At 44.2% G+C, this 26,267-nt stretch overlaps 2 protein-coding genes across 2 annotated transcripts in view; both read right to left on the bottom strand.

The window, feature by feature from the left end:
* PIP4K2B (phosphatidylinositol-5-phosphate 4-kinase type 2 beta) overlaps positions 1 to 12,770 on the bottom strand; it is a 28,495-nt gene extending 15,725 nt beyond the window's left edge. Inside the window, exons 1-3 of the mRNA XM_056512268.1 lie at positions 12,540 to 12,770; positions 3,716 to 3,813; positions 569 to 665 (exon numbers count right to left, since the gene is read on the bottom strand). Of these exons, the coding sequence (XP_056368243.1) occupies positions 569 to 665; positions 3,716 to 3,813; positions 12,540 to 12,719 (375 nt within the window). The 5' untranslated portion in view covers positions 12,720 to 12,770. The remainder of the gene's footprint in view (positions 1 to 568; positions 666 to 3,715; positions 3,814 to 12,539) is intronic.
* Positions 12,771 to 13,446: 676 nt separating this feature from the next.
* CWC25 (CWC25 spliceosome associated protein homolog) overlaps positions 13,447 to 26,267 on the bottom strand; it is a 13,444-nt gene continuing 623 nt past the window's right edge. The window contains exons 2-8 of the mRNA XM_056511785.1: positions 23,987 to 24,145; positions 22,718 to 22,845; positions 22,483 to 22,552; positions 19,557 to 19,690; positions 17,780 to 17,866; positions 14,671 to 14,832; positions 13,447 to 14,075 (exon numbers count right to left, since the gene is read on the bottom strand). Coding sequence (XP_056367760.1) covers positions 13,961 to 14,075; positions 14,671 to 14,832; positions 17,780 to 17,866; positions 19,557 to 19,690; positions 22,483 to 22,552; positions 22,718 to 22,845; positions 23,987 to 24,145 — 855 coding nt within the window. The 3' untranslated portion in view covers positions 13,447 to 13,960. The remainder of the gene's footprint in view (positions 14,076 to 14,670; positions 14,833 to 17,779; positions 17,867 to 19,556; positions 19,691 to 22,482; positions 22,553 to 22,717; positions 22,846 to 23,986; positions 24,146 to 26,267) is intronic.

Here is a 26,267-nt window from a genome sequence, read left to right as displayed (position 1 = left end):
CCTGTGCTGTCCCTGCTCAGCTCTGGGCTCCCTGGCCCTGCTCATTTCCTCATTTTTAGCTCTGGGCTCCCTGTCCCTGCTCCCTGTGATGTCCCTGCTCAGCTCCTCGTGCTCAGGGCTCAGAGCTGGGTGAGGAAGGGAAGGCTGGCCCTGCTGCAGCATCCAGACATCTCCCTGTCTCATCTGTGACATCTCCCTGTCCCCAGAGCTGAGCCCAGCAGTGCTAACAGCAGACTCCTCTCCAAGAAAACGAAGCCCCTCTGGCACTGGGGGAGCACCCAAACCAACAACACACACTTGGCTGAAAGCAGCAGGTTCACCTGAATCTACAAACATGCCAGACTCCTTTTCCCTGCAGATATTCCACACTGGATCACTCATCCTCCAGCTCCTGCCTGTCCACAGCCACCTGTGCCTGTGTTTCAGCAGGGATCACCTTCTCCTCCTCCTGCTGGATGCACAGCAACACCCACCCACTGCTGTGGGTTTGGAACCACCCCAACCTCATCACAAACCCACCAAGCTGCTGGCAGCAGTGTTTGCTGGTTCCTGGGAGAGCAGGGGGTACCTGGTAGTCCTGGTCGTCGATGCCGAACCTCTCGCGCAGGTTGCGGAACACCAGGGGGCAGTACTCCTTGAACTTGAACCGGCTGGGCAGGTTCTCCCTGGGCAGGGCAGAGGGGACTGCTCACTCTGAATCCAGCCCAAAATTACCCCAGAGCATCCCTGCCAGGCCCCTGGGACATCCCAGCAGGACAGAGAGGGAGTGCTCACTCTGAATCCAGCCCAAAATTACCCCAGAGCATCCCTGCCAGGCCCCTGGGACATCCCAGCCCTGGGCAGGTCAGAGACTGAGCAGTGCTCACTCTGAAATCCAGCCCAAACTGACCCCCAGAGCATCCCTGCCAGGCTCCTGGGACATCCCAGCAGGACAGAGAGGGAGCAGTGCTCACTCTGAAATCCAGCCCAAACTGACCCCAGAACATCCCAGCCCTGGGCAGGACAGAGACTGAGCAGTGCTCACACTGAAATCCAGCCCAAACTGACCCCCCTCCCTGCCAGGCCCCCAGGACACCCCAGCCCTGGACAGCTCCTTCCTTTGGATGCCCAAAAATCCATCCAGGAATGTCCCAGGGAATTCCTGGATCCTCACAGACAGGGGGGATGGTGGAGATTGTGCAGCTGTCACAAGAACCCCGGACACAGGGGCTGGGTCTGAGGGAGCCACCGAGCCCTGCTGGGCTGTGTCACATTGTCACACTGTCACACAGCTGTGCCATCCTGGGCTGTGTCACATTGTCACATTGTCACACAGCTGTGCCATCCTGGGCTGTGTCACATTGTCACACAGCTGTGCCATCCTGGGCTGTGTCACATTGTCACACAGCTGTGCCATCCTGGGCTGTGTCACATTGTCACATTGTCACACAGCTGTGCCATCCTGGGCTGTGTCACACTGTCACACTGTCACACAGCTGTGCCATCCTGGGCTGTGTCACATTGTCACATTGTCACACAGCTGTGCCATCCTGGATTGTGTCACACTGTCACACAGCTGTGCCATCCTGGGTTGTGTCACACTGTCACACAGCTGTGCCATCCTGGATTGTGTCACACTGTCACACAGCTGTGCCATCCTGGGCTGTGTCACACTGTCACACTGTCACACAGCTGTGCCATCCTGGATTGTGTCACACTGTCACACAGCTGTGCCATCCTGGGCTGTGTCACACTGTCACACTGTCACACAGCTGTGCCATCCTGGATTGTGTCACATTGTCACACAGCTGTGCCATCCTGGGCTGTGTCACATTGTCACACTGTCACACAGCTGTGCCATCCTGGATTGTGTCACACTGTCACATTGTCACACAGCTGTGCCATCCTGGGCTGTGTCACACTGTCACACAGCTGTGCCATCCTGGGCTGTGTCACACTGTCACACAGCTGTCCCTGAACACCAGAAGAGCTGCAGGAGCAGAGGCAGTGGGCTCTGGGTTCAGACCCCATCACATACTCAGCACAAGAAAAGTCAAGGCCCCAAAAATCAGCTCAGCTACAGCAGCCAGGACAGGATCCCACCAGAACTGGATCCCACAGCACCCAGGATGAGATCCCACAGCACCCAGGACAGGATCCCACAGCACCCAGGACAGGGATCCCACAGCACCCAGGACAGGGATCCCACAGCACCCAGGATGAGATCCCACAGCACCCAGTATGAGATCCCACAGCACCCAGGATGAGATCCCACAGCACCCAGGACAGGATCCCACAGCACTCAGGGATCCCACAGCACCCAGGATGAGATCCCACAGCAGCCAGGACAGGATCCCACAGCACCCAGGACAGGATCCCACAGCACCCAGGATGAGATCCCACAGCACCCAGGGATCCCACAGCACCCAGGATGGGATCCCACAGCACCCAGGGATCCCACAGCACCCAGGATGGGATCCCACAGCACCCAGGACAGGATCCCACAGCACCCAGGACAGTGATCCCACAGCACCCAGGATGGGATCCCACAGCACCCAGGATGAGATCCCACAGCACCCAGGGATCCCACAGCACCCAGGACAGGATCCCACAGCACCCAGGACAGGATCCCACAGCACTCAGGGATCCCACAGCACCCAGGATGAGATCCCACAGCACCCAGGACAGGGATCCCACAGCACCCAGGACAGGATCCCACAGCACCCAGGGATCCCACAGCACCCAGGGATCCCACAACACCCAGGACAGGATCCCACAGCACCCAGGGATCCCACAGCACCCAGGATGAGATCCCACAGCACCCAGGACGAGATTCCACAGCACTCAGGGATCCCACAGCACCGAGGATGAGATCCCACAGCACCTAGGACAGGATCCCACAGCACCCAGGACAGGATCCCACAGCACCCAGGATGGGATCCCACAGCACCCAGGACAGGGATCCCACAGCACTCAGGGATCCCACAGCACCCAGGACAGGATCCCATAGCACCCAGGACAGGATCCCACAGCACTCAGGGAGCAGCTCCAGGCTGGCCCTGCTGCCAGGCTGCCCCCAGGCACAGCACAGGGGACAATGACACATTCCCTGTCCCTGAGGGAGCTGCATCTGCTCCTCCCGCAGTGCTGATCCTGCCCAGAGGGGGAGAAGCAGAGTTTGGTCCTGCTTGGCCACAGTGGGAGGATTTGGCAGCTCCTTGTCAATGAGAAACGCCGGCAGTGACACGTGGGGAGCTCAGAGCTCCGGGGGAGAGGGCAGGAGCAGATCCTGCACCAGGGGACACAAACTTCCCAATCTCCTTCCACTCTGCCAAGCTGATCCCTGTGAAACTTGGGGGAAACAAAGGATTGATGAGGGAGCACTGCAGCCCTGCAGAGTTGGGGTGGGGAACACAGCTCTGAGCACCAACAACCACGACTTCTAATCAGCTTCAAAAAACGGATTTTTTGGGGAAAGGAGACAGGGAGAACTGCAGACAGACTCCATGAGCACAGCAGAGCTGCAGAGCTGCCTCCTGTGAAGAGTTTCACCCCTCAAAGGATGGAAATCAGTCACTGAGGAGTATCTCAGTGACAGCCTGAGCCCACCGTGGCCTGGCCCACCCTCACACACCCCCTGGCAGCACAGCTGGGACAGCCCAGAAGGCCTCCCCAGGCCAGCCTGTCTCACAGCACAGAGCTCTGGCCACAGAGAGGTTGGGAAGCTCCTACTCACTTGTTGAATAGATGATTGTCCACCTTAATCTTACTGTAGGCTTTGAAGTCATCGGGCATTAGCATGACAGGGACGGGAACATTGCTGAGCTCGTTGATCTGCAAGAGAAAGCAAAGGGACACTCAAAGCCCAGCCCCCTCTGCCCTGGGGAGCTGCAGGGATGCCCAACACCCCAGGGATGGGTTTGGGGCACCAGGACCCATCATCAGCAGGGGAACACTGTGGTGACAGCCACAGCAACACCTCATTCTGTGATGGGAATCCTGAGACATTTCCCCTTCCACCGATGATCCAACACACAGCTGAGAGCCCAGAGTGCTGGGATGATGTGGCCAGAAATGTGAATTCTGTCACCAGCTGTTAAACCAGGTGGGACAGTGACCCTGATCTCCTGGCACACATTATCTGCTAATGGGCATCTCTAAACCAGCTGGGCAATCATCTTTATCTTTCCATGATCCACCCTTCCTGCAGGAGATATCTCCTGTTAATGGGCCAGGTGTGAAACCAGGTGAGCAGTGATCCTTATCTCTGTGGGGATATCTCCTGTTAATGGGTTAGGTGTTAAAAACCAGCTGGGCAATCATCTTTATCTTCCCACAGCCCATCCTCCCTCCAGGAGATATCTCCTGTTCATGGCCAGTGAGTCCCAGGGCATGACTGATAAAATTCCACCATCCCACTGGGAGATGCTCCAGCCAGGGGAGGAGCCAAACATTTCCTACCCAGATAAAAACTGAGATTTGGGACAGCAAGTTTCATCTTTCCACTGGATTCCAGAGGAAAACCAGAGCTTTCCACATCATCCCTGGAGCTTCAGAGGAAACTGCACCTTCTCCAGGAGCACTGCTCCAGCTGAACCACATCTGCCACTGCAGGAGGATGCAGCCACCATTGAATGGGACTGTGCCAACACCCTGACTGACTGACGGGTGTCAGCTTGGATTCTGACTCTGGCAGGGTTTGGGATTGTTCTTTGTAACACTGCATTTCTATTTTAATTTTCCTAGTGAAGAACTGCTATTCTTAATTCCCATATTTTTACCTGAGAGCCCCTTAATTTCAAAATTATAATAATAATTTGGAGGGAGGGGGTTTGCATTCTCCATTTCAAAGAGACTCTCCTGCCTTTACTGGCAGAAACCTGTCCTTAAACCAGGACACCCAGACAAACCCAGGGGCCAAGAACCAGCAGATTTTATGTTTTAATTTAACCACTTCACTGAGAAAATGTTCCAGTCTTAATCATTGCTGCTACAGAGCAGGATGACCAAAGGTTTTGGTGCAGCCCAGCACACTCCCCGTGGATGCTGTTTCCATGCTGCCTGTCTCCTGTTGCTCCCATCCCACCCTCTCTGGAGGGATGAGTCACTCACTAGATTGTTTCTGCTCCTTAGTCATGTGTGGCAGCCACAGGAACATGAAGAATGAATGTTCAGCTACTATTGTACAGTTGGGCTCGTGCTGCAGCATCCAGCAGTGCCAGCATTAATAATAATAATAATAACAACATAATAATAGTAATAATAATAAAGATCCAGCTCTGGACTGTGTCTGGCTGCCCTGCTCCAGTCACTGTGCCAGAATCAAGAGCAGGTCAGGAGGTTTCTGAGCTGCCTTTTCTGAGGACAGCCCCAGCCCCACCTCACTGAACTCCCATTAACAGCCTGGATTTAGGATGCAATTCCATTCCAGCTCTGTTCCCATGGCTGCTGGAGAGGGAGGCAGACAAGGCTGGCAACAGCAGGGTTTGGCTCCCAGTCAGCTCTGGGGGCTGTTCCCAGCACCAAAACCTCCAGCAGGTCACTGGGAAAGCTGCTGGAAAACCTCCCTGCTGGCTGGGAGCAGGGCCCAGGCTCAGGACAGGGATCCAGCCCTGGGATTCCCCATTCCCTGCCTGCAGCACTGCCCAAACACCCCTGGGATGAGCTGTGAGCTCATTCCATGCAGCCCAGTGTTTATCCCACCCTTTCTCCATCGTTACCATGAAAGAAGCAGACCAGATTTAACACACGTCAGACTGGGAAGAAAGACACATCCCAGTGCCAGGAGGGAAGGTGGCTATTTTCAGAGCCAGCCATCCCACACAACAGATAGCAGCAGGAAGAGAAGCTCCTGGAGGGAGCAGAGATGGAGCTCAGCAAAGCCCTGCCCTGCACCCAGCTGATCCTCGAGTTTGAGCTTTTGTGTTTTTCAGATCCTGTGCTGGATTGGTGTGTAACTCTGAATTCCATGTAGTGTTAGGGAGCTCTCTGCAGTTTGGTCAGAGAAAATTATCCTGGACTGAGAACCAAGGACATCATCACAGCCTCAGGCCCCAAAAGTGTAAACAAAGTGATTGGGTGGGGCAAACTGGGGGATTGTGACTTCATTACCTGAAGCTGTAATTGGACAATTAACCCTTGATATGCAAATAAACCAAACTTTTATCTGCCAAAAAAAACTCCTGCCTGTTGTTCATCTCAGGTGTAGCCTCTGCCAGGCTCCTGCACTGCCTTTAATAAATATACCTTTATAAAAATACCTTTAATGCCTATAAAAATACCTTTAATAAATATCCACTCTATTCTCTGTCTAGCCTCTGTTCTAGGTATCCACTCCAAGGCATCCCAGCATTGCCACAAACCCTCTGGGATGTATGGAAAACGCTGCAGAGATGACAGAATGAATAAATAAATAATGGCACACATCCCCCACCGGCAGCAATGCCCAGCAGGGAGAGGCCGATGCCCCTGGGGTTCAGCTCCACCTTTGAGCCAGAGGGGAGGGAAACAAGAACAGATTCCAGGTGAGGAAGGGATCTCCCAGCTCACAGCAGAGAGCTGCATCAGAGTCCCACGCAGAGATTTCCCCTCGGGGCGAGGAGAAAACAACTCACTCTGCACCGAGACAGAGGCGCTGCCTCCAGCCACTAATTATTGCTGTCTGCCAGGAGGGGAAGGCTGACAGCTCCTGCCACACTCCCACCCCAGCCTGCTCCCAGCCCTCCTCCCGCCCCGGGAAGGCACAAACGAGCCATTATCAGCTCCTCGGCAGCGGAGGAAGGGTGCTGACGGCTGGGAGGGAACAGCGAGCCCGAGCTGCCTCCTCCTCGCTGGCAGCGATTCAGGCACCAGCGCTCCCCGGCCTCGCTTTCTGCCACAAAGCTCCGAGCGAGCCTGGCACCTGTTGAGAGGCTCCTGAGTGGCAGAAATGGTGCACCGGGAGAGCTCTGGATCCTTTCTGAGGTGTCATCGCTCCCAGCAAGATAAAACAGCTCAAAAAATCTCCCCTGTGCAAGCCTTCCCCCCCTCCCTGCCAGCAGAGCTTGCTGGAAGCTTTGGGATCTGGATTTGGAGACAGAGAAGGGAGGGGGGCGTGCTGGGCACCAAGATGGGGATTTAGGGTTGGATTTGGGATTCTGGCTCTGGAAGAGACACCAAGATGGGAGGAGGGGTGCTGGGCATCAAGACATGGATTTAGGATTGGATTTGGGATTCTGGCTCTGGAAGAGACACCAAGAAGGGAAGGGGGTGTGCTGGACACCAAGATGTGGATGAAGGGCTGGATTTGGGATCCTGGCTCTGGAGGAGACAGGAAGAAGGGAGAGGGGTGTGCTGGGCACCAAGATGTGGATTTAGGGTTGGATTTGGGATTCTGGATCTGGAAGAGACACCAAGAAGGGAGGGGGTTATGCTGGACACCAAGAAAGAAGGGGTTATGCTGGACACCAAGATGTGGATGAAGGGCTGGATTTGGGATCCAGCTCTGGAGGAGACAGGGAGAAAGGAGCCCTGGGAGCTCTCAGGATTTCAATCCGGATTTGCCCCCTGGGACTCCCAGGATTTCAATTCAGATTTGTCCCCTGGGGCTCTCAGGATTTCAATCTGGACTTACCCCGAGGACTCTCAGGACTTCAATCCAGATTTGCCCTCAGAGACTCTCAGGATTTCAATGTGGATTTACCCCAGGGCTCTCAGGATTTCAATCTGGACTTACCCCAGGACTTTCAGGACTTCAATCCAGATTTGCCCTCAGAGACTCTCAGGATTTCAATGTGGATTTACCCCAGGGCTCTCAGGATTTCAATCTGGATTTACCCCAAGGTTCTCAGGATTTCAATCCAGATTTGCCCCCAGAGACTCTCAGGATTTCAGTCCTATTCAGGCACATTTCAGACAAACCCACTGGCAGCTTCAGCAGGAGCACTGGGACACAGCCCCTTCCCGTTTTTCCCAGGTTTTGCCACATCCTGAGAACAATTTGCTGATTCCCAGCAGTGTCCAGAGCCACCCCACAAGGACAGAGGGACAAAACTGTCCAACCCCAGAGGTGCAGAGGGGAAAAATCCCAACAAGGATCAGGAATCAAGAGTAGAAGGTGAGGGAGGAAAAAGCTCTTCCACTGCCCAGACCCTTCACCCTCAGCTTTGCAGAGCTGCAAAAACACTTTTTCCCTCCCTCTCTGTCAAGCTTTTACCTCCTGGCCACTGAAATTCTTCAGGACTCTGAGTTGATAATTTCTTTTTGCCACCAAATTCCTTCCCCAGTAAAAGCCACATCAATATTCTGTGTCATTCAGGGACAGCTGTTGGGATGAACGGGCCAGGCATAATTTTGTTTCAAAACCTGACTGGAGCCTCAAAGTGGCAATTAGCATTAGGAAATTGATGGGAAAATGCGATTTGTTTACTAACAAGATGCAGCTGATGGAGTGTGGGAGCCCCACTCTCCGGGATTCTTTGCCACAGGAATTTGCTCAGGAAAATAAAGATACTTTGTTCCCCTCAAAGCTTTCCAATCAGGCATCTTGGTGAGTATTAGTTAAACTTCATTCTGCTCAGGGGAAGGAGGTAAAAGACACGTGGGAAAATCACTTTAGCACGGAGGCAAACCCACAGCTGTGGCAAAATTTTGCTGCTGTTTAGCACAGAGCAGCAACTGGGTGATGGTTTGAGGAAAAAAAATTCATGTTTTCCATGAATTAGAGCATGATTAATCAGTATCCATGCTAACATGATGTGAATCTTGTAGTCAATAATTCCTCTGGGGACACCAGGATGCTTTAAGATGGGGAAAAAAACATCCCTTGGTGACAGCAAACCCAACTAATCCTGAAAAAAGTGTTTGGAAAGGAGTCCTGGCTGCACCACAGGGATCAGGCAGTGCCACCCTGCTGTCCCCAGTCCTCCCAGTCCATGCTCCCAGTCCTCCCACAGGTGGGCAGGGCTGATGCTTCCCTTGGTCCACAAAAAGCTGAGGAATGAGAATATTCAACAATCAAGGCATGGCAGAAATGAGCAGGGAAATGAGCCCTGTTCTCCTCACTCAACCACCTGGGAAATCCCTGTTTTCTGTGCCAAAAAGGAAAAAGGGCTCCTGGAAGGTGGATCTGAATGGGAAAAGGGCTCCTGGAAGGTGGATTTGAATGGGAAAAGGGATCCTGGAAGGTGGATTTAAACAGGAAAAGGGCTCCTGGAGTGTGGATTTAAACAGGAAAAGGGCTCCTGGAGTGTGGATTTGACCAGGAAAGGGATCCTGGAGCGTGGATTTGACCAGGAAAGGGCTCCTGGAGCGTGGATTTGACCAGGAAAGGGATCCTGGAGCGTGGATTTGACCAGGAAAGGGACCCTGGAGCGTGGATTTGACCAGGAAAGGGATCCTGGAGCGTGGATTTGACCAGGAAAGGGACCCTGGAGCGTGGATTTGACCAGGAAAGGGCTCCTGGAGTGTGGATTTGACCAGGAAAGGGCTCCTGGAGTGTGGATTTGATCAGGAAAGGGCTCCTGGAGCGTGGATTTGACCAGGAAAGGGCTCCTGGAGCGTGGATTTGACCAGGAAAGGGCTCCTGGATCTGCAGAGGCTCCCCTGGCTGAGCAGGCTGGGCCAGCCCCTCGCTGGCACAGCCATGGCCATGTGCTGCTCTCTCCAGGGCAGGGAGGGACAGAGCCAGGCTGTCCCCACCGTGCCAGCAGCAGCTCCTGGGCTCTGGGTGTTTGATCTGTGGCAGATGCTGCTCTGGCAGCACTGCAGGCAGGGAGTGCTGTGCTGCCATTCCCAGCTCTGCTGCTTCCCTGGAATACTAACGAGCTCTGCTCCCTGCTCAGGGCTCAGAGATGGCTGCTGCTGCTCCAGCCAGCAACTGGAGCCTCTAAAAACGGGATGTTTGTGCCTTTTGAAGAGTCACAATCTGGGATCTCTGAACCTGGGGTCCCAGCAGCAGCACCTCACATCCGTTTCCATGGCTCCCAAAACACCACACAGCAGTCTGCTCATCTCTGTGCATCCCTCAGCCTGGGAGGTGGCTGCTCCCTCCCAGGACCATCCCAGATTCCCCATCCTGTGCACATGGATCCATCCAGGGCATGGAAAGCACCCCTGGAGCAGCAGCTCCTCTGCCAGTGCCATGACAACAGCAGGAGAAGTTTCCCCAAGAGCCATGCCCATGTCTGCTGGATTCAGGGGCTGACAGAAAACTCAGAAATCCAGGCTAAGCCTGGGTGGCTCAACTTTCACACAAGTTCTCCCCTCCTCTCCATGGTTTTCTGGTCCAAAATTCAAATTGTTTGACTCATACCAGCCCCACCCCAATCCCAATCCTGGCTGGGGAATACCAGGACCCCCTATTTAAATTTATTTAAACTCATTTAAACAGCCCACAATGCTGCTCCAGAAAGCAGCTCCTGCTCCTGGGGGGCTCCTGCTGCTCCCCAGAGCCAGCCCTGCCCCTGCTGTTCCAGCCTGGGAGAGCAGACCCACGGGGATTTCTGCAGCACGTTGCATAAAATGGTTGTTTGTTTGATTTGTCAGTGAAAAAGTTCATCCCAGATCCAAGCAATTCTGACAGGACCTTCCTGGCACTCAGCTGTTTTCCCCTCCTCCCACTGCAAGGATCACCAGGGCAGAACTCCAGAGCCTCCTCACTCACCCCTCCCTGTCCAACACAGCCAAATATTAAACAACCCCACAAAGATTTCCACAAAGGTATTCCCAAAATGATTTCCAAACCCACCAGCTAGAGGCACATCATTCCAATTTTCCCTTAAGGAGGGCACTGGGATCATTCCCCAGGAGCAGCAGCTGCTCGTGGGGAGGCACCAAACCCTCACCCCAAAGTGGCAGGGATTTACTGGGAAATCCTAAACCTTTCCAAAGGTCAGGAGGTCACAGCTGAACTTTTCTCACCCCCTTTCCCAGCCCCTCAGGTTCCTTCCTGGCAGCAATTTCTTCCTAACACACATCCCATATAATCTCATTAGCAGCTTAGTGTCAGCTTGCCTTTCCTCCCTTTGCCCAAATATCTCACAGCCAAGTGCTCCCAAAGTTACTCAGGCCTGATCCAGGGCCTCAAATTCCTGCCAGGTTCCTACTGCCCACACAGCTACAACAAAGAAAAACACAAAAAAATAACCCAAAAAAGGAAAATTGCCAGCAAGCAACAACCCTGCCTGTAAGGCCTCGAAAAAATCGGAAAAATCCCATAATTTCCATTTCTTCAGGGCTGCTAATGGCACCACTGATCAAAGGCTGATTAAACTCATTATCCTGCTTCCTGGGCAAGGCTGGGAGCACTTGGAACATCCTTTGCCTCAAAGCCAGCACGGTGCTGAACCACATTTGTTAGCTTTCACTCCAGCCATGCAGGCCAGGAATGCAAGGAGGATTTTTTATTTTTTAATCATTCTTGGTGTGTTATTTGTTTTGGAAAAAAAAAAAAAAAAAAAAGAGCATGAATCCCTTTCACTCTCTAGGAAACATCCACTAATCCACTGGAGAAATAGGTGTGTCTGAGCCCTAAAAGTGGATTAAGTGAGGAAGGGATGAGGATTCTGGGTTCTTTGGCCAACAAGAACAGCACCCAGCACCCACATCCAAGGATCAATCCTCGTGCCTGCCATCAGAAACCAAGGAGAAATTTCCAGACAAAACACAGGGATGGTCTGAGGGATCACCAAAAGAGGTGGATCAGAGCTGAGCCAGCACAGACATTCCCAATTCTCTCACAACCTGGCCAAGAGGAACTGAGGCCAAGAGGAATAAAGGGGCCAAACCCTTCATTTTTGGGGGATGGAGATGGGAGACACATTGACTCAGGCACAGGGACAGTCCTGGCTGGAAACCCAAGGGCTGGGACAGGGCTGGGGGTGCCACATTTGTGTCCCCCAGTGCCAGAGGGGGGGTTGTACCACAGCAGCATCACCTGAAAAAGCATCACTCCCTCTGCCCAGAACCGCGAAAAAGGTGCTGCAAAATGTGCCAAGGGTGGGCGTGAGGGACCCCAAACTGCCTGCGGACACAGAGCCCAGGAGGGGCTGGATCGGGGACGGGATGGAGAGGGAGGGAAGGCTGGGATTCAGCGGGGATGAGGGTGAGAGAGGGAAAAAAGCTGGGATGGAGGGGAGGGAAAAGGCCCAGCCTGAGGGGGAGCGGGGTCGGGCACTGCTGAGGGGCAGGGCCGGGGATGAGGGGATGAGGGGGATGAGGGGGATGAGGGGGAGAGGCCCCAGTCTCGGGGGCTGTGAGGGGATGAAGGGGACGAGACCCCACTCCCGGCTCTGAGGGGATGAGGCCCTGCTCCCCAGGGCTGTGAGGGGATGAGGGAGACGAGGCCGAGGGCTCTGAGGAGATGAGGAGGATGAGGCCCCGCTCCCGAGGGCTCTGAAGGGATGAGGGGACGAGACCCCACTCCCAGTTCTGAGGGGACGAGGCCCGGGGCTCTGAGGGGATGAGGGGAAAGAGGCCGGGACTCTGAGGGGATGAAGGGGACGAGGCCCCGCTCCCGGCTCTGAGGGGATGAAGGGATTTGGCTTTGGGGTTGAGGGGGGGGCCGCGCCGCCCGCTCTCACCGTGTGGTTCGCCCCCCACATAAGGACGCTGAGCAGCGGCTCCGAGGCCCGGAACAGCTTCACCTTCTGGCACACGAAGTGTTTCTTCTTGGTCTTGGTTTTGCTGGCGCTGAGGGCCGAGCCCACCGCGGCCACGGCTCCCGCCGCCGTCCCCGCGGCCCCCGCGCAGTTCGCGGCCATGGCGGACCCGACCGACCCCCTCCCCGCGCCCCCCTACCAGCGCCTCCGCATGGTTCCGCCCGGCCCGGCTCTCCCCCCCCGCCGTTCCCGCAGTGGTACCGCCCTGCCCCGGCAGTCCCGGCCCGTTAAGCTTTGCCCTCGCCGGCCCTGCTCCCCCCCCGCGGCTGCCGCGGTGGTTCGGTCCCTGCTCCCCCCCGCCCGCCCCCGCGGTGGTTCGCTCCGCGCGGCCGGCCGAGCCCGCTCCGGCCCCGCGCCGAGGAGGCGCCAAGATGGCGGCGGGCTGAGGGGGTGGGGAGCGGGCGGTGCCATGTCCCGCCCGAGCGGGTGGAGCCGCGGGCGATGGCGACGGGGGAACTCCGGTTTGGGCTGGGGCGGGAGCGGCGTCACGCACGGGGCTGTGACAGGGAACAACGCAGAGGAATAACGGAGCGAGAAGCAGACAGAGGGGAAAAACCCCATTCCCTCCTCCTCTTCCCGGAGATGGTCTCGCCCAGCGGCGTGAGGCGCTCGGTGAGGCCCCGCCCCTTTAGGAACGGACCAATCAGCGGCGAGGCGGCTGGAATTATGAATGGGCTGTTCCACACGTCACGCGCCGCCGCTTAAAGGGCCCGCGGGACCCTCGGGGGGACAACGGGACCCTCCGGGCCCGGGGCGCGTCCTGCGGGCTGGACACAGCGAGAAGCGGCTGCTGCACCTCCCGAGCCCTCCCCCAGAGCCAAAAAGGACATTTAACAAACGACAGCCAACTTTCTTAATTAAAAAGACAAAATAAATCTACACTGCTGTACATATACACATTACTTACATTACAAAATCCCAGAGAATTATTTGCTGTGTCAGCTATGCTCATTCCCTTTTTCCCCCCCTCAGCAACTGCTTCTTTTGGGTCAAAGATCATTGAAATAAATCTGTGAGCCACCAAAATTCAGCACACTGTGAGGTGTGGATGAAAAGGTGACAGTGTGGTTCTGTCCCATTCCACGGAATCACCCCACGTGTGGATCACTTCTGCTCTGGATTTTAAGGATTAACAAAAATAAATCTTCAGCTGTGGCACAGGAGGAAGCAGTGACCAGAATGATGTAGAAAAAAGTGACACCAGTCAGGGTGGGGAGAGGAGGAGAAGCTCTGGGGACGGGATCCAGCACCTCCCTGGGAGCTGGAATTGCTCCTGCAGAGCTCTCACCTCTGCAAAAAAATATCCACTGAGCTCCTGCCCGGGGGCAGGGCCAGCACAGCCTTCACCTCTGCATAAAGTTCTTTTCCAAGGCAGCAGGAGTCCTCTGCAGGGAGTGGATGTTGCGCTTGACCCGATCCTCCAGGCTGGAGGTGGAGGCACTTTCCAGCTTCAAACGGCTGCAGAGAGAAATCACAGCAAAAAAAAACCTGAGAAACCACTCAGGGAGAGCAGCTTGGGGTTACAGACCCGATATCTGGGTGGAATTCCTCCCTGGAAGTGGGAGCAGGAGCACCCCAGGACTGGGATGGGATTTAAGGTTCCTTCCCACCCAAAGCATTCCAGGATTCTGCTGCCATGAGCACAAGGCATAATTATATAAATAATAAGGGATCATTATTATTATTATTATATATAATATAAATGTATATATGCTATAAATTAATAATAAATTAATCATTAATTAATCATAAATTAATTATAAATTAATCAGAGTTCAGAGGTTTTTAAAGTCTAACACAGATCCCAGTCCCACAAACTCACAGGGACTTGCTCCAAGCTCCCAAAACCTGAGAATTTCTAAATATCTGCATATAAAACACTCCCAAAACATCACTCTGACTCCCAATTTGCAAGAATTTTTGGGTTGGGGGGGAAATTTTGGAACAGCAGATCAGTAGAACAGAGGGGAAATGTGCAATTCCATGATCTGAGCCACCCCAGGCACTGAGAAAAGCTGAATTTCCCTGGGTGGGGAGGTGCTAAAAGACTCACTGGAAGAATTTCCCATCCCTGGTGTCGAGTTTCTCCAGCTCCCTCTCCAGCTCCTCCTCCCTGCGGTGCTTCCTCAGGTTGTTGGCTCTCTCCTCTTCCCTCCACTTGGCATTTTCCATCATTTCCTGCCTCTTTCTCTCCAGTTCCTCAGGAGAGATCTTTCTGTTTGGGTGGAAAACAGAGATTTTTCCGTGAGCCCCACACCCCTCCCACTTTTTGGGGTGGAATTATTCAGGTTGGAAAAGGTTCAGATCAAAGGTGGTTCCCAATCCCTCAGATCAGGGGGATTTAATTCAGATTTGTCTTTGTGATGACATTTTGGAATATCCCACTTCCCCACATCCCAGCAGGATTTTATTTTTCTCCCTCTTTGATTTAATAATCTCATGGGTTTTAATTGATCCAAGATGATGCTGTCAGGATCATTTTCTTCCTGATGGAACAGAACCTCCTAATTAACACTGCAGGGGACAGAGAATTCCCACTCCTGCCCTGCAGCAGGGATTGATTTGGGAATTGCAATTTGGGAAGGAGCCAGGCAAGCCCAGCAGCACCAGGGCAGGGCAGCCCCTCTGTGGGATCTTCTGTGGGATTTTCTGTATGATTGATTTTCTGTATGATTGATTTTCTGTATGATTGATTTTCTGTATGATTGATTTTTCTCTAGGATTAATTTTCTGTGCCATTGATTTTTCTGTGCCATTGATTTTTCTGTGGGACTTTCTGTATGATTGGTTTTCTGTGGGATTTTCTGTGGGATGGGTTCTCTGTGGGATTAATTTTTCTGTGGGACAGATTTTCTGTATGATTGATTTTCTCTGGGATGGATTTTTCTGTGGGATTTTCTGTGGGATGGATTTTCTGTATGATTGATTTTATGTGGGATTGGTTTTTTGTGCCATTGATTTTTTTTTATGCCATTGATTTTTCTATGGGATGCATTTTCTGTGCCATTGATTTTTCTGTGGGATTGATTTTCTATGGGATGGGATTTCTGTGTCACTGGTTTTTCTGTGGGATGCATTTTCTGTGGGATTGATTTTCTCTAGGATTGATTTTTTTTAGGCCATTGATTTTTCTGTGGGATGGAATTTTCTGTGGGATGGAATTTTCTGTGGGATGGGATTTCCTGTGCCACTGATTTTTCTCTGGGATTAATTTCCTGTGGGATGAATTTTCTGGACATTAATTTTCTTTGTCACTGATTTTTCTGTGCCATTGATTTTTCTGTAGGATGGGATCTTCTGTGGGGTTGATTTTCTCTAGGATTGACTTTCTGTGCCATTGATTTTTTTTATGCCATTGATTTTTTTTATGCCATTGATTTTTCTGTGCCACTGATATTTTTCTGTGGGATTAATTTTCTGTAGGATTGGTTTTCCTGTGGAATTGTTTTCCTGTGGGATTAATTTTTCTGTGGGATAGATTTTCTGTATGATTGATTTTCTCTGGGATGGATTTTCTCTGGGATGGATTTACTGTGGGATTGGATTTTCTGTGCCATTGATTTTTTTTTGTGGGATTAATTTCCTGTGGGATTTTCTGTATGATTGATTTTCTGTGGGATGGATTTTCTGGACATTGATTTTCTCTAGGATTGATTTTCTGTGCCAATGACTTTTTTTATGCCATTGACTTTTCTATGGGATGCATTTTTCTGTGGGATTGGATTTTCTCTAGGATGGATTTTCTGTGGGATTATTTTCTGTGGGATTATTTTCTGTGCCACTGATTTTTCTGTGCCACCGATTTTTCTGTAGGATTAATTTCCTGTGGGATTAATTTTTCTGTGGGATTTTCTGTATGACTGATTTTTCTGTGGGATTTTCTGTATGACTGATTTTTCTGTGGGATTTTCTGTATGACTGATTTTCTGTGGTATTGGATTTTCTGTGGGATGGGATTTTCTCTAGGATGGATTTTCTGTGGGATTATTTTGTGTGGGATGCATTTTCTGTGCCATTGATTTTTCTGGGGGATTAATTTCCTGTGGGATTTTCTGTGGGATGCATTTTCTGGACATTGATTTTTCTGTGGGATTTTCTGTATGATTGATTTTCTCTAGGATTCATTTTCTGGACATTGATTTTTCTGTGGGATTTTCTGTATGACTGACTTTCTGTGGGATGCATTTTCTGGACATTGATTTTTCTGTGGGATTTTCTGTATGACTGATTTTCTGTGGGATGCATTTTCTGGACATTGATTTTTCTGTGGGATGCATTTTCTGGACATTGATTTTTCTGTGAGATTTTCTGTATGACTGATTTTCTGTGGGACTGGATTTTCTGTGGGATGGGATTTTCTCTGGGATGGATTTTCTGTGGGATTGGATTTTCTGTGCCATTGATTTTTCTGTGGGATTAATTTCCTGTGGAATTAATTTCCTGTGGGATAGATTTTTTGTATAACTGATTTTCTCTGGGATGCATTTTCTGGACATTGATTTTTCTGTATGACTGATTTTCTGTGGGATGGATTTTCTGGACATTGATTTTTCTGTGGGATTTTCTGTATGACTGATTTTCTGTGGGATGCATTTTCTGGACATTGATTTTTCTGTGGGATGGAGTTTCTGGACATTGATTTTTCTGTGGGATTTTCTGTGGGATGGATTTTCTGGACATTGATTTTTCTGTGGGATTTTCTGTGGGATGGATTTTCTGGACATTGATTTTTCTGTGGGATTTTCTGTGGGATGGATTTTCTGGACATTGATTTTTCTGTGGGATTTTCTGTATGACTGATTTTCTGTGGGATGGATTTTCTGGACATTGATTTTTCTGTGGGATTTTATGTATGACTGATTTTCTCTGGGATGGATTTTCTGGACATTGATTTTTCTGTGAGATTTTCTGTATGACTGATTTTCTGTGGGATGCATTTTCTGGACATTGATTTTTCTGTGGGATTTTCTGTGGGATGGATTTTTTGGACATTGATTTTTCTGTGGGATTTTCTGTATGATTGATTTTCTCTGGGATGCATTTCCCATGGGATTTTCTGGCTGTCCCACCTGCCCCACTCCAGCAGCAGAGGCAGTTCTGGCTCCCAGCTGTGCCTGGGTGTCCCCAGGACAGGACAGGACAGGACAGGGACAGGCACTGACCTGGTGTAGCCCGAGGGCTGCTGCTGCCTGAAGCTCTTTTTGGGAGAGGGGCTCCTGCCTCTGCTCTTCTCCTCCCTGCTGCTGTGCCTGCAACCCCAAAACAGCCTCATCAGCACCAAAATCCCCCCAAAAAATCCCATTTCCAAACATTCCCTGGGGTTTTAACACATCCTGAGGCTCAGGTGTCTCCCACTGCTGCAGAAACAAATCCCAGTCTGAATTTATTTAATCAACAAATCACCTGTTCTTATTTTATCTGTATTAAATAAAGATAATTTAACAGCTCTGAATGATGTTTGAAGAGAATTTGGATTCCATCAGTAATCAGTAGATTACCACTTTCTTTATAATTTTATCTGTATTAAATAAAGATAATTTAACAGCTCTGATTAAATAAAGATAATTTAACAGCTCTGAACGATCAGAATTTGGATTCCATCAGTAATCAATAGATTACCTGTTTCTTTATCATTTTATCTGTATTAAATAAAGATAATTTAACAGCTCTGAATGATCAGAATTTGGATTCCATCAGTAATCAATAGATTACATTTTTCTTTATAATTTTATCTGTATTAAATAAAGACAATTTAACTAAAAATATATTTAACTAATTTAAATTTCATTGAATTAGCTCTGAATGATCAGTCTGAAGAGAATTTGGGTTCCATCAATAATCCATAAATATCTGTTCTTTATAATTTTATCTGTATTAATCTATTAATCTATTAATCTGTATTAATCTATTTAATCTGTATTAAATAGGGACAATTTAACTACATATATATTTATGGTAATAAATATATCCTTAGTTAAAAATATATTTAATACTATAAATGTATCATTTTTATCATAGTTAAATTATTTTTATTTAATCTTTAAAGATAATTTATTTAGTCAACTAATCACCTGTTCTTATCATTTTATCTGTATTAAATAAAGGCAATTTAACAGCTCTGAATGACCAATCTGAAGAGAATTTGAATTCCATCAATAATCCACAAATACTACTTTTATAATTTTATCTGCATTAAATACTTTATCTAAAAATATATTTATGGTCATAAATATAACATTAGTTAAATACAAATTTAAAACCATAAATATATCTTCAGTTAAATTATTTTTATTTCATCTTTGAAGATAATTTAAATTTAATTGAATTAGCTCTGAATGATCAGTTTGAAGAGAACTGAGATTCCATCAGCAATCAACAAATTATCTGGTTTTTATAATTGTATCTGTATCAAATCAGGACAATTTAACTAAAGATAACAAACTAAACATATTTAAACAAAGATAATTTAAATTTAACCGAATTAGCTGTGAATGATCAGTTTGAAGAGAACTAAGATTCCATTAGCAATCAACAAATTACCTAACTTTTATAATTTTATCTGCATTAAATAAAGATAATTTAACTAAAGATGTACTTATGGTTCTCCCAGAGAGAGAACAGAATGCAAGAACCAAATTAAAAACCTTTAGAGGAATTAAAATTCACTAAGCCACACAGACATGGAATAGAGGTGCCAGCTTTAGCTTTAAGGAAGCAGAAATATTATTAATTGCAGAGATATTTAGTAGAAATCTCTGTTTTAAGGAAGCAGAATATTTCTGAAGTGCCTTAAAGAGCAAAAGCTTTAGAATTGAGTGTGAAAACAAACAGTGGTGAGAGCACAAAACCAGAGTTTTAGACATTAGTGTGGAAATCAGGTTTCAGAAATACCCCAGACAAACAGGGATGGGGTTCCTGGGGTTCCCCTGCCCCACTCACTGCCGGCTGTGGCTCCTGCTGGGCTGGCCCTGCTGGCCCTGCTGGCCCTGCTGGCCCGGGGGGCTGCGGGAGCGGCTGCGGGAGCGGCCCCGGGGCTGGGGGGGAGCCCTGGGCTGGCCCGGGGGGTCCCTGACCTGCAACACAGGGAGCAGAGATTGTTATACCATACATCATATCGTATCATATCAAATCATATCGTATATCATATCGTATCATACACACAGGGAGCACAGAGATTGTTATACTATACATCATATCGTATCGTATCGTATCATATCGTATTGTATCGTATCATATCATATATTCTATCGTATCATACACACAGGGAGCACAGAGATTGTTATACCATACATCATATCGTATCGTATATCATATCGTATCGTATCATATTGTATGGTATCACACACACAGGGAGCACAGAGATTGTTATACCATACATCATATCGTATCGTATCATATCATATCATATCGTATCATATCATATATCATATCATACACACAGGGAGCAGAGAGATTGTTATACCATACATCATATCGTATCATATCGTATATCATATCGTATCATACACACAGGGAGCACAGAGATTGTTATACCATACATCATATCGTATCGTATCATATCATCATATCATACACACAGGGAGCACAGAGATTGTTATACCATACATCATATCGTATCATATCATATCGTATATCATATCGTATCATACACACAGGGAGCACAGAGATTGTTATACCATACATCATATCGTATCATATCGTATATCATATCGTATCACACACACAGGGAACACAGAGATTGTTATATCATATATCATATCGTATCATATCATATCATATCGTATCATATCATATATCCTATCGTATCATATCAATCATATCGTATCGTATCATATCACACACACAGGGAGCACAGAGATTGTTATATCATATATCATATCATATCGTATCATATATCATATCATATCATATATCATATCATATTGTATCAATCATATCGTATCGTATCACACACATAGGGAGCACAGAGATTGGGGATGTTATATCATATATCATATCGTATCGTATCATATCACACACACAGGGAGCACAAAGATTGTTATATCATATATCATATCATATCAATCATATCGTATCGTATCACACACACAGGGAGCACAGAGATTGTTATATCATATTGTATCATATCGTATCATATCGTATCCTGTCGTATCATATCATATCACACACACAGGGAGCACAGATATCATATCATATTTTATCGTATCATATCGTATCATATCACACACAGGGAGCACAGAGATTGGGGATGTTATATCATATATCATATCATATCATATCATATCGTATCATATATCATATCGTATCAATCATATCGTATCATATCACACACACAGGGAGCACAGAGATTAGGGATGTTATATCATATCATATCATCATATCATATCATATCATATCATATATCACACACAGGGAGCACAGAGATTAGGGATGTTATATCAATCATATATCATATTGTATCGTATCATATCGTATCATATATCACACACAGGGAGCACAGAGATTAGGGATGTTTTATCATATGATATCACATCATATCACATCATATCATATCGTATCTTATCACACACACAGGGAGCACGTGGTTATGGATGAGATAGATTGTATCATATCATATCATATATCAGATTGTATCATATCACAGTATATCATGTCATATTATAGCATGTATTATACCATCTATCACATTATGTCATAGAATATATCATATCATACCATATAATATCATATATATCGTATTATAATGCACAACACATATTATCATATATCATTAGATAATATCTTATATCATACATTCTATTCTATTCTATTCTATTCTATTCTATTCTATTCTATTCTATTCTATTCTATTCTATTCTATTCTATTCTATTCTATTCTATTCTATTCTATTCTATTCCAATTCCATTCCTGTATTTCCATTCCAGTATTTCCTTTCCATTTCGTTCCTGTATTTCCATTCCATTCCAATATTGCCGTTCCAATATTGCCATTCCTACATTTCCATTCCATCCCATTCCTACATTTCTACATTTCCATCCCATTTCTACATTTCCATCCCATCCCATTTCTACATTTCCATCCCATCCCATTCCTACATTTCCATCCCATCCCATTCCTACATTTCTACATTTCCATCCCATTCCTACATTTCTACATTTCCATCCCATTCCTACATTTCTACATTTCCATCCCACTCCTACATTTCTACATTTCCATCCCATCCCATTCCTACATTTCTACATTTCCATCCCACTCCTACATTTCCATCCCACTCCTACATTTCTACATTTCCATCCCACTCCTACATTTCTACATTTCCATCCCACTCCTACATTTCCATCCCCCACACACACTATAAAAGCAAAGCCTGATAAAACCTGCTTTAGTCCCTGCTAGCCCAGCTAAGGCAGGAGCAGCTCCCAAATTCCCATAAGGAAAAACCATCAGGATGGAGGCAGCTAACACAACAACCCATTCTTGGAGAGAAAAATAAATCCAAGGCTTAGATGGCTCCAAACTGAACCCAAAATTTATTCATAATCCTGTCCCACTCATAATCCTCTTCCAGCTGCTGCAGCAATTCCCAAATTCCTGGATTTCCCTGTCTCAGGGTGTCCCTGTAACCTTATCCTGGGATTTTGGGAGGAGCAGCCTGGCATAGGATAGGTTTTGATGTCCCTTCCCAATCCCATTCCATGAGTTCATGGATAATGAACAAACCTTATCCTGAATTCTGATCAAAAGTCCTGCCAATCTCTGAATAATTTGAATTTTAAGGCTTATTACTCAGAGGGAATATTAATTCCTGTCCCAGCTGCTGCAGCAATTCCCAAATTCCTGTTTTTCCCCCTCTCTCATGTGTACCTGCAATCCATATCCTGGGATTTTGGAAGGAGCAGCCTTCCAGGAGGAACTCTCCACTTTTTTCTGAGACCTAAAAAAACAAACAAATCCCTGTTGAAGCCAAGAAATCAGAGAATAAATCCATTTTTTTACCATTAACCTCCTTCTATCACACCTTAACGATGCAAGACAGCACAGTGAGTGAAATATTTAATGAAATCATTAATTAGAAGAGGAATATTTGCCATCATCTCACTTGTTCCTGCCCCTCTCCTCCCCAGAGCTGGAGCTGGAGCTGCTGGAGCTGCGCCGTCGATGCTTCTTGTGCTTCTTCTTCTTCTCCTTCTTCTTCTTCCTCTCCTTTTTGTCCAAACTGTTCTGCAGCTGCAAAGGCAAAAAATTCCCTCAGGATCCCAGGGAAAAGAGAAGAAAATTAGAGGGAAAAAAAAAAAAAAAATCTTTGTGAGGAATAGGAAAAGGTGGAGGTGTTTGTAAGGATTGTAATTTAAATTAATTTAAAATTTTAGGTATAATTCAATTGTGTAAATGTTATTTATTATTATTGTTGTTGTTATTATTATTATTATTATTATTATTATTTACATAAATATAATATTATATTGTAATTATATTATATTACATTTTATTATAATTTTATTGTGTTATACCATATTATGACATGTTATATTAAAATATTACAATATAATATGTAATGTATTAATATATAATGTTAATATTATAATATATTATGCTAATAATATAATTATATAGTAATATAAATTTATAACTTTGAATACATAACAGTACATTACCTATAATATAATTTAATATTATATTAATTAATATTATATAGTTCAATGTAAGCATATAATTAATTATATTATTGTATTATTATATGGTATCTTATATAATAATTATATTATGCCATGTTGTATTTAAATATTACAATATAATATCTAATATATTAATATATAGTGTTAATATTATATTATGTTAACAATATAACAATATAGTAATACAAATGTATAACTTTGAATATATAACAATAAAATATATTACCTATAATATAATGTAATAATATTATAATATATTAATTATTATTATATAATACAAAGCAATTATACACTTAATTATTATATTATATGTTATAATATTTATTATATAATTTTATAATATAAAAATTGTAATTCAAAATTTTAGAACATTTAGAAAATTGAGAAAATGATACATTTATAAATTTCAAGAGATTTGCAGAATTTTTCTACTTCAAGGTGTAAAAATGCCTCTGCAGTGTTTAGAAGAGAATTATCTTTAAAGAGGTGTTTATAATATTTATTTATTAATTTAGGAATTATTTAAAATGTAGGTATTGATTAAAATTTAAAGCCATTTATAAATTTCAAGCCAGAAAATTTCATTTAACTCTCAAACCTGAGGAGTTCAAAGAACAAACAGAGCTCAGCTCCTCATTCTCACCAATCAAAATTCAGATTTTTTTTTAAATTTTCTCATTTTTCCCACCTACCAAGGCTTTGATTTTCTTCATTTTCACTGGGTTGTTCAAAACTTCTCTTTTCTTTTCTTCCTCCCTCTTCCTAAAGCAAAAATAAAAAATAAAAATCAGGGGTGGAATAAAAAGAAATGTTGTGAATTTAGCAAAACTGGAATTTCCCTTTTTCTGCCCCTTTTAAGAATACAAAGATTTGTTTCCAAAAAGAAATATTCTCATAAAAATGGAAATAAATAAACAAATATCATTATAATATATAAATAAATAAATAAATTCATGAAAATTTAAATCTAAAATGCAACAAACATATTATGAAATGTAAAGAAATATCCTTATAGAAATGGAAATGAATAAATATAATTTTAAAATGTAAATAAATAAATAAATTTATGAGAATTTAAATATAAGGTGCAATAAACATACTCATGAAATAATGTAAAGAAATATCCTTATAAAGATGGAAAAAAAGAAATAAATAAGTAAATTTATGGAAAATTAAACATAAAAATGCAATAAATATATTTATAAAGTGTAAAGAAATATTCATATAAAATGCAAATTAATCAATTTATAAAATTGCCCAAAGTATTTATAAAAGGTACATAAATATATTTGCAAAAATGGAAATAAATATCTATAAAATGTAAATGTCTTTATAGAACTAAAATATCTGTAAATAGAATTTAATTTTTACTTCAATTTCAATTTCTATTGAATTTTTTACATTTAAAATTTTTACTTCGATTTTAATTTCTATTTCACTTTTTACATTTTTTTACATTTTAAATTTTTATTCCAATTTTAATTTCTATTTCTATTTAATTTTTTCCATTTTCATTTCTATTGAATTTTTTCCATTTTAATTTTTATTCCATTTTCATTTCTATTAATTTTTTCATTTTAATTTTATTTCCATTTTCATTCCTATTAATTTTTTCATTTTAATTTTATTTCCATTTTCATTCCTATTTAATTTTTTCCATTTTCATTTCTATTTAATTTTTTCCATTTTAAATTTTTATTTCCATTTTCATTTCTATTTCTATTTAATTTTTTCCATTTTCATTTCATTCCCATTTTCATTTCTATTTAATTTTTTCCATTTAAAATTTTTATTTTCATTTTCATTTCTATTTAATTTTTTCCATTTTCATTTCTATTTAAGTTTTTCCATTTAAATTTCATTCCCGTTTTCATATCTATTTAACTTTTCCATTTAAATTTCATTCCCATTTTCGTTTCTATTTAATTTTATTCCATTTTCATTTTATTTCAATTTTAATTTCTATTTAATATTTTCCATTTAAAATTTTTATTTTCATTTTCATTTCTATTTAATTTTTCCATTTTAATTTTATTCCCATTTCTATTTCTATTTAATTTTTTCCATTTTAAATTTTTATTTCCATGTTCATTTTATTTCCATTTTTTCCATTTTAATTTTATTCCCATTTTCACTTCTATTAAATTTTTTCCATTTTCATTTTATTCCCATTTCTATTTCTATTTAATTTTTTCCATTTTAAATTTTTATTTCCATGTTCATTTTATTTCCATTTTTTCCATTTTAATTTTATTCCCATTTTCACTTCTATTAAATTTTTTCCATTTTCATTTTATTCCCATTTCTATTTCTATTTAATTTTTTCCATTTTAAATTTTTATTTCCATGTTCATTTTATTTCCATTTTTTCCATTTTCATTTTATTCCCATTTCTATTTCTATTTAATTTTTTCCATTTTAAATTTTTATTTCCATGTTCATTTTATTTCCATTTTTTCCATTTTCATTTTATTCCCATTTCTATTTAATTTTTTCCATTTTAAATTTTTATTTCCATTTTCATTTTATTTCCATTTTTCCATTTTAATTTTATTCCCATTTTCACTCCTATTAAATTTTTTCCATTTTCATTTCTATTTAATTTTTCCATTTTCACTTCTATTAAATTTTTTCCATTTTCATTTCTATTTAATTTTTCCATTTTCATTTCTATTTAATTTTTCCATTTTCACTTCTATTAAATTTTTTCCATTTTCATTTCTATTTAATTTTTCCATTTTCACTTCTATTAAATTTTTTCCATTTTCATTTCTATTTAATTTTTCCATTTTCACTTCTATTAAATTTTTTCCATTTTCATTTCTATTTAATTTTTCCATTTTCACTTCTATTAAATTTTTTCCATTTTCATTTCTATTTAATTTTTCCATTTTCACTTCTATTAAATTTTTTCCATTTTCATTTCTATTTAATTTTTCCATTTTCACTTCTATTAAATTTTTTCCATTTTCA

The sequence above is a fragment of the Oenanthe melanoleuca genome, chromosome 27 (assembly GCF_029582105.1).
Source record: "Oenanthe melanoleuca isolate GR-GAL-2019-014 chromosome 27, OMel1.0, whole genome shotgun sequence".
NCBI classification, from domain to species: domain Eukaryota; kingdom Metazoa; phylum Chordata; class Aves; order Passeriformes; family Muscicapidae; genus Oenanthe; species Oenanthe melanoleuca.
This window is presented reverse-complemented; position numbering and strand designations above follow the sequence as displayed.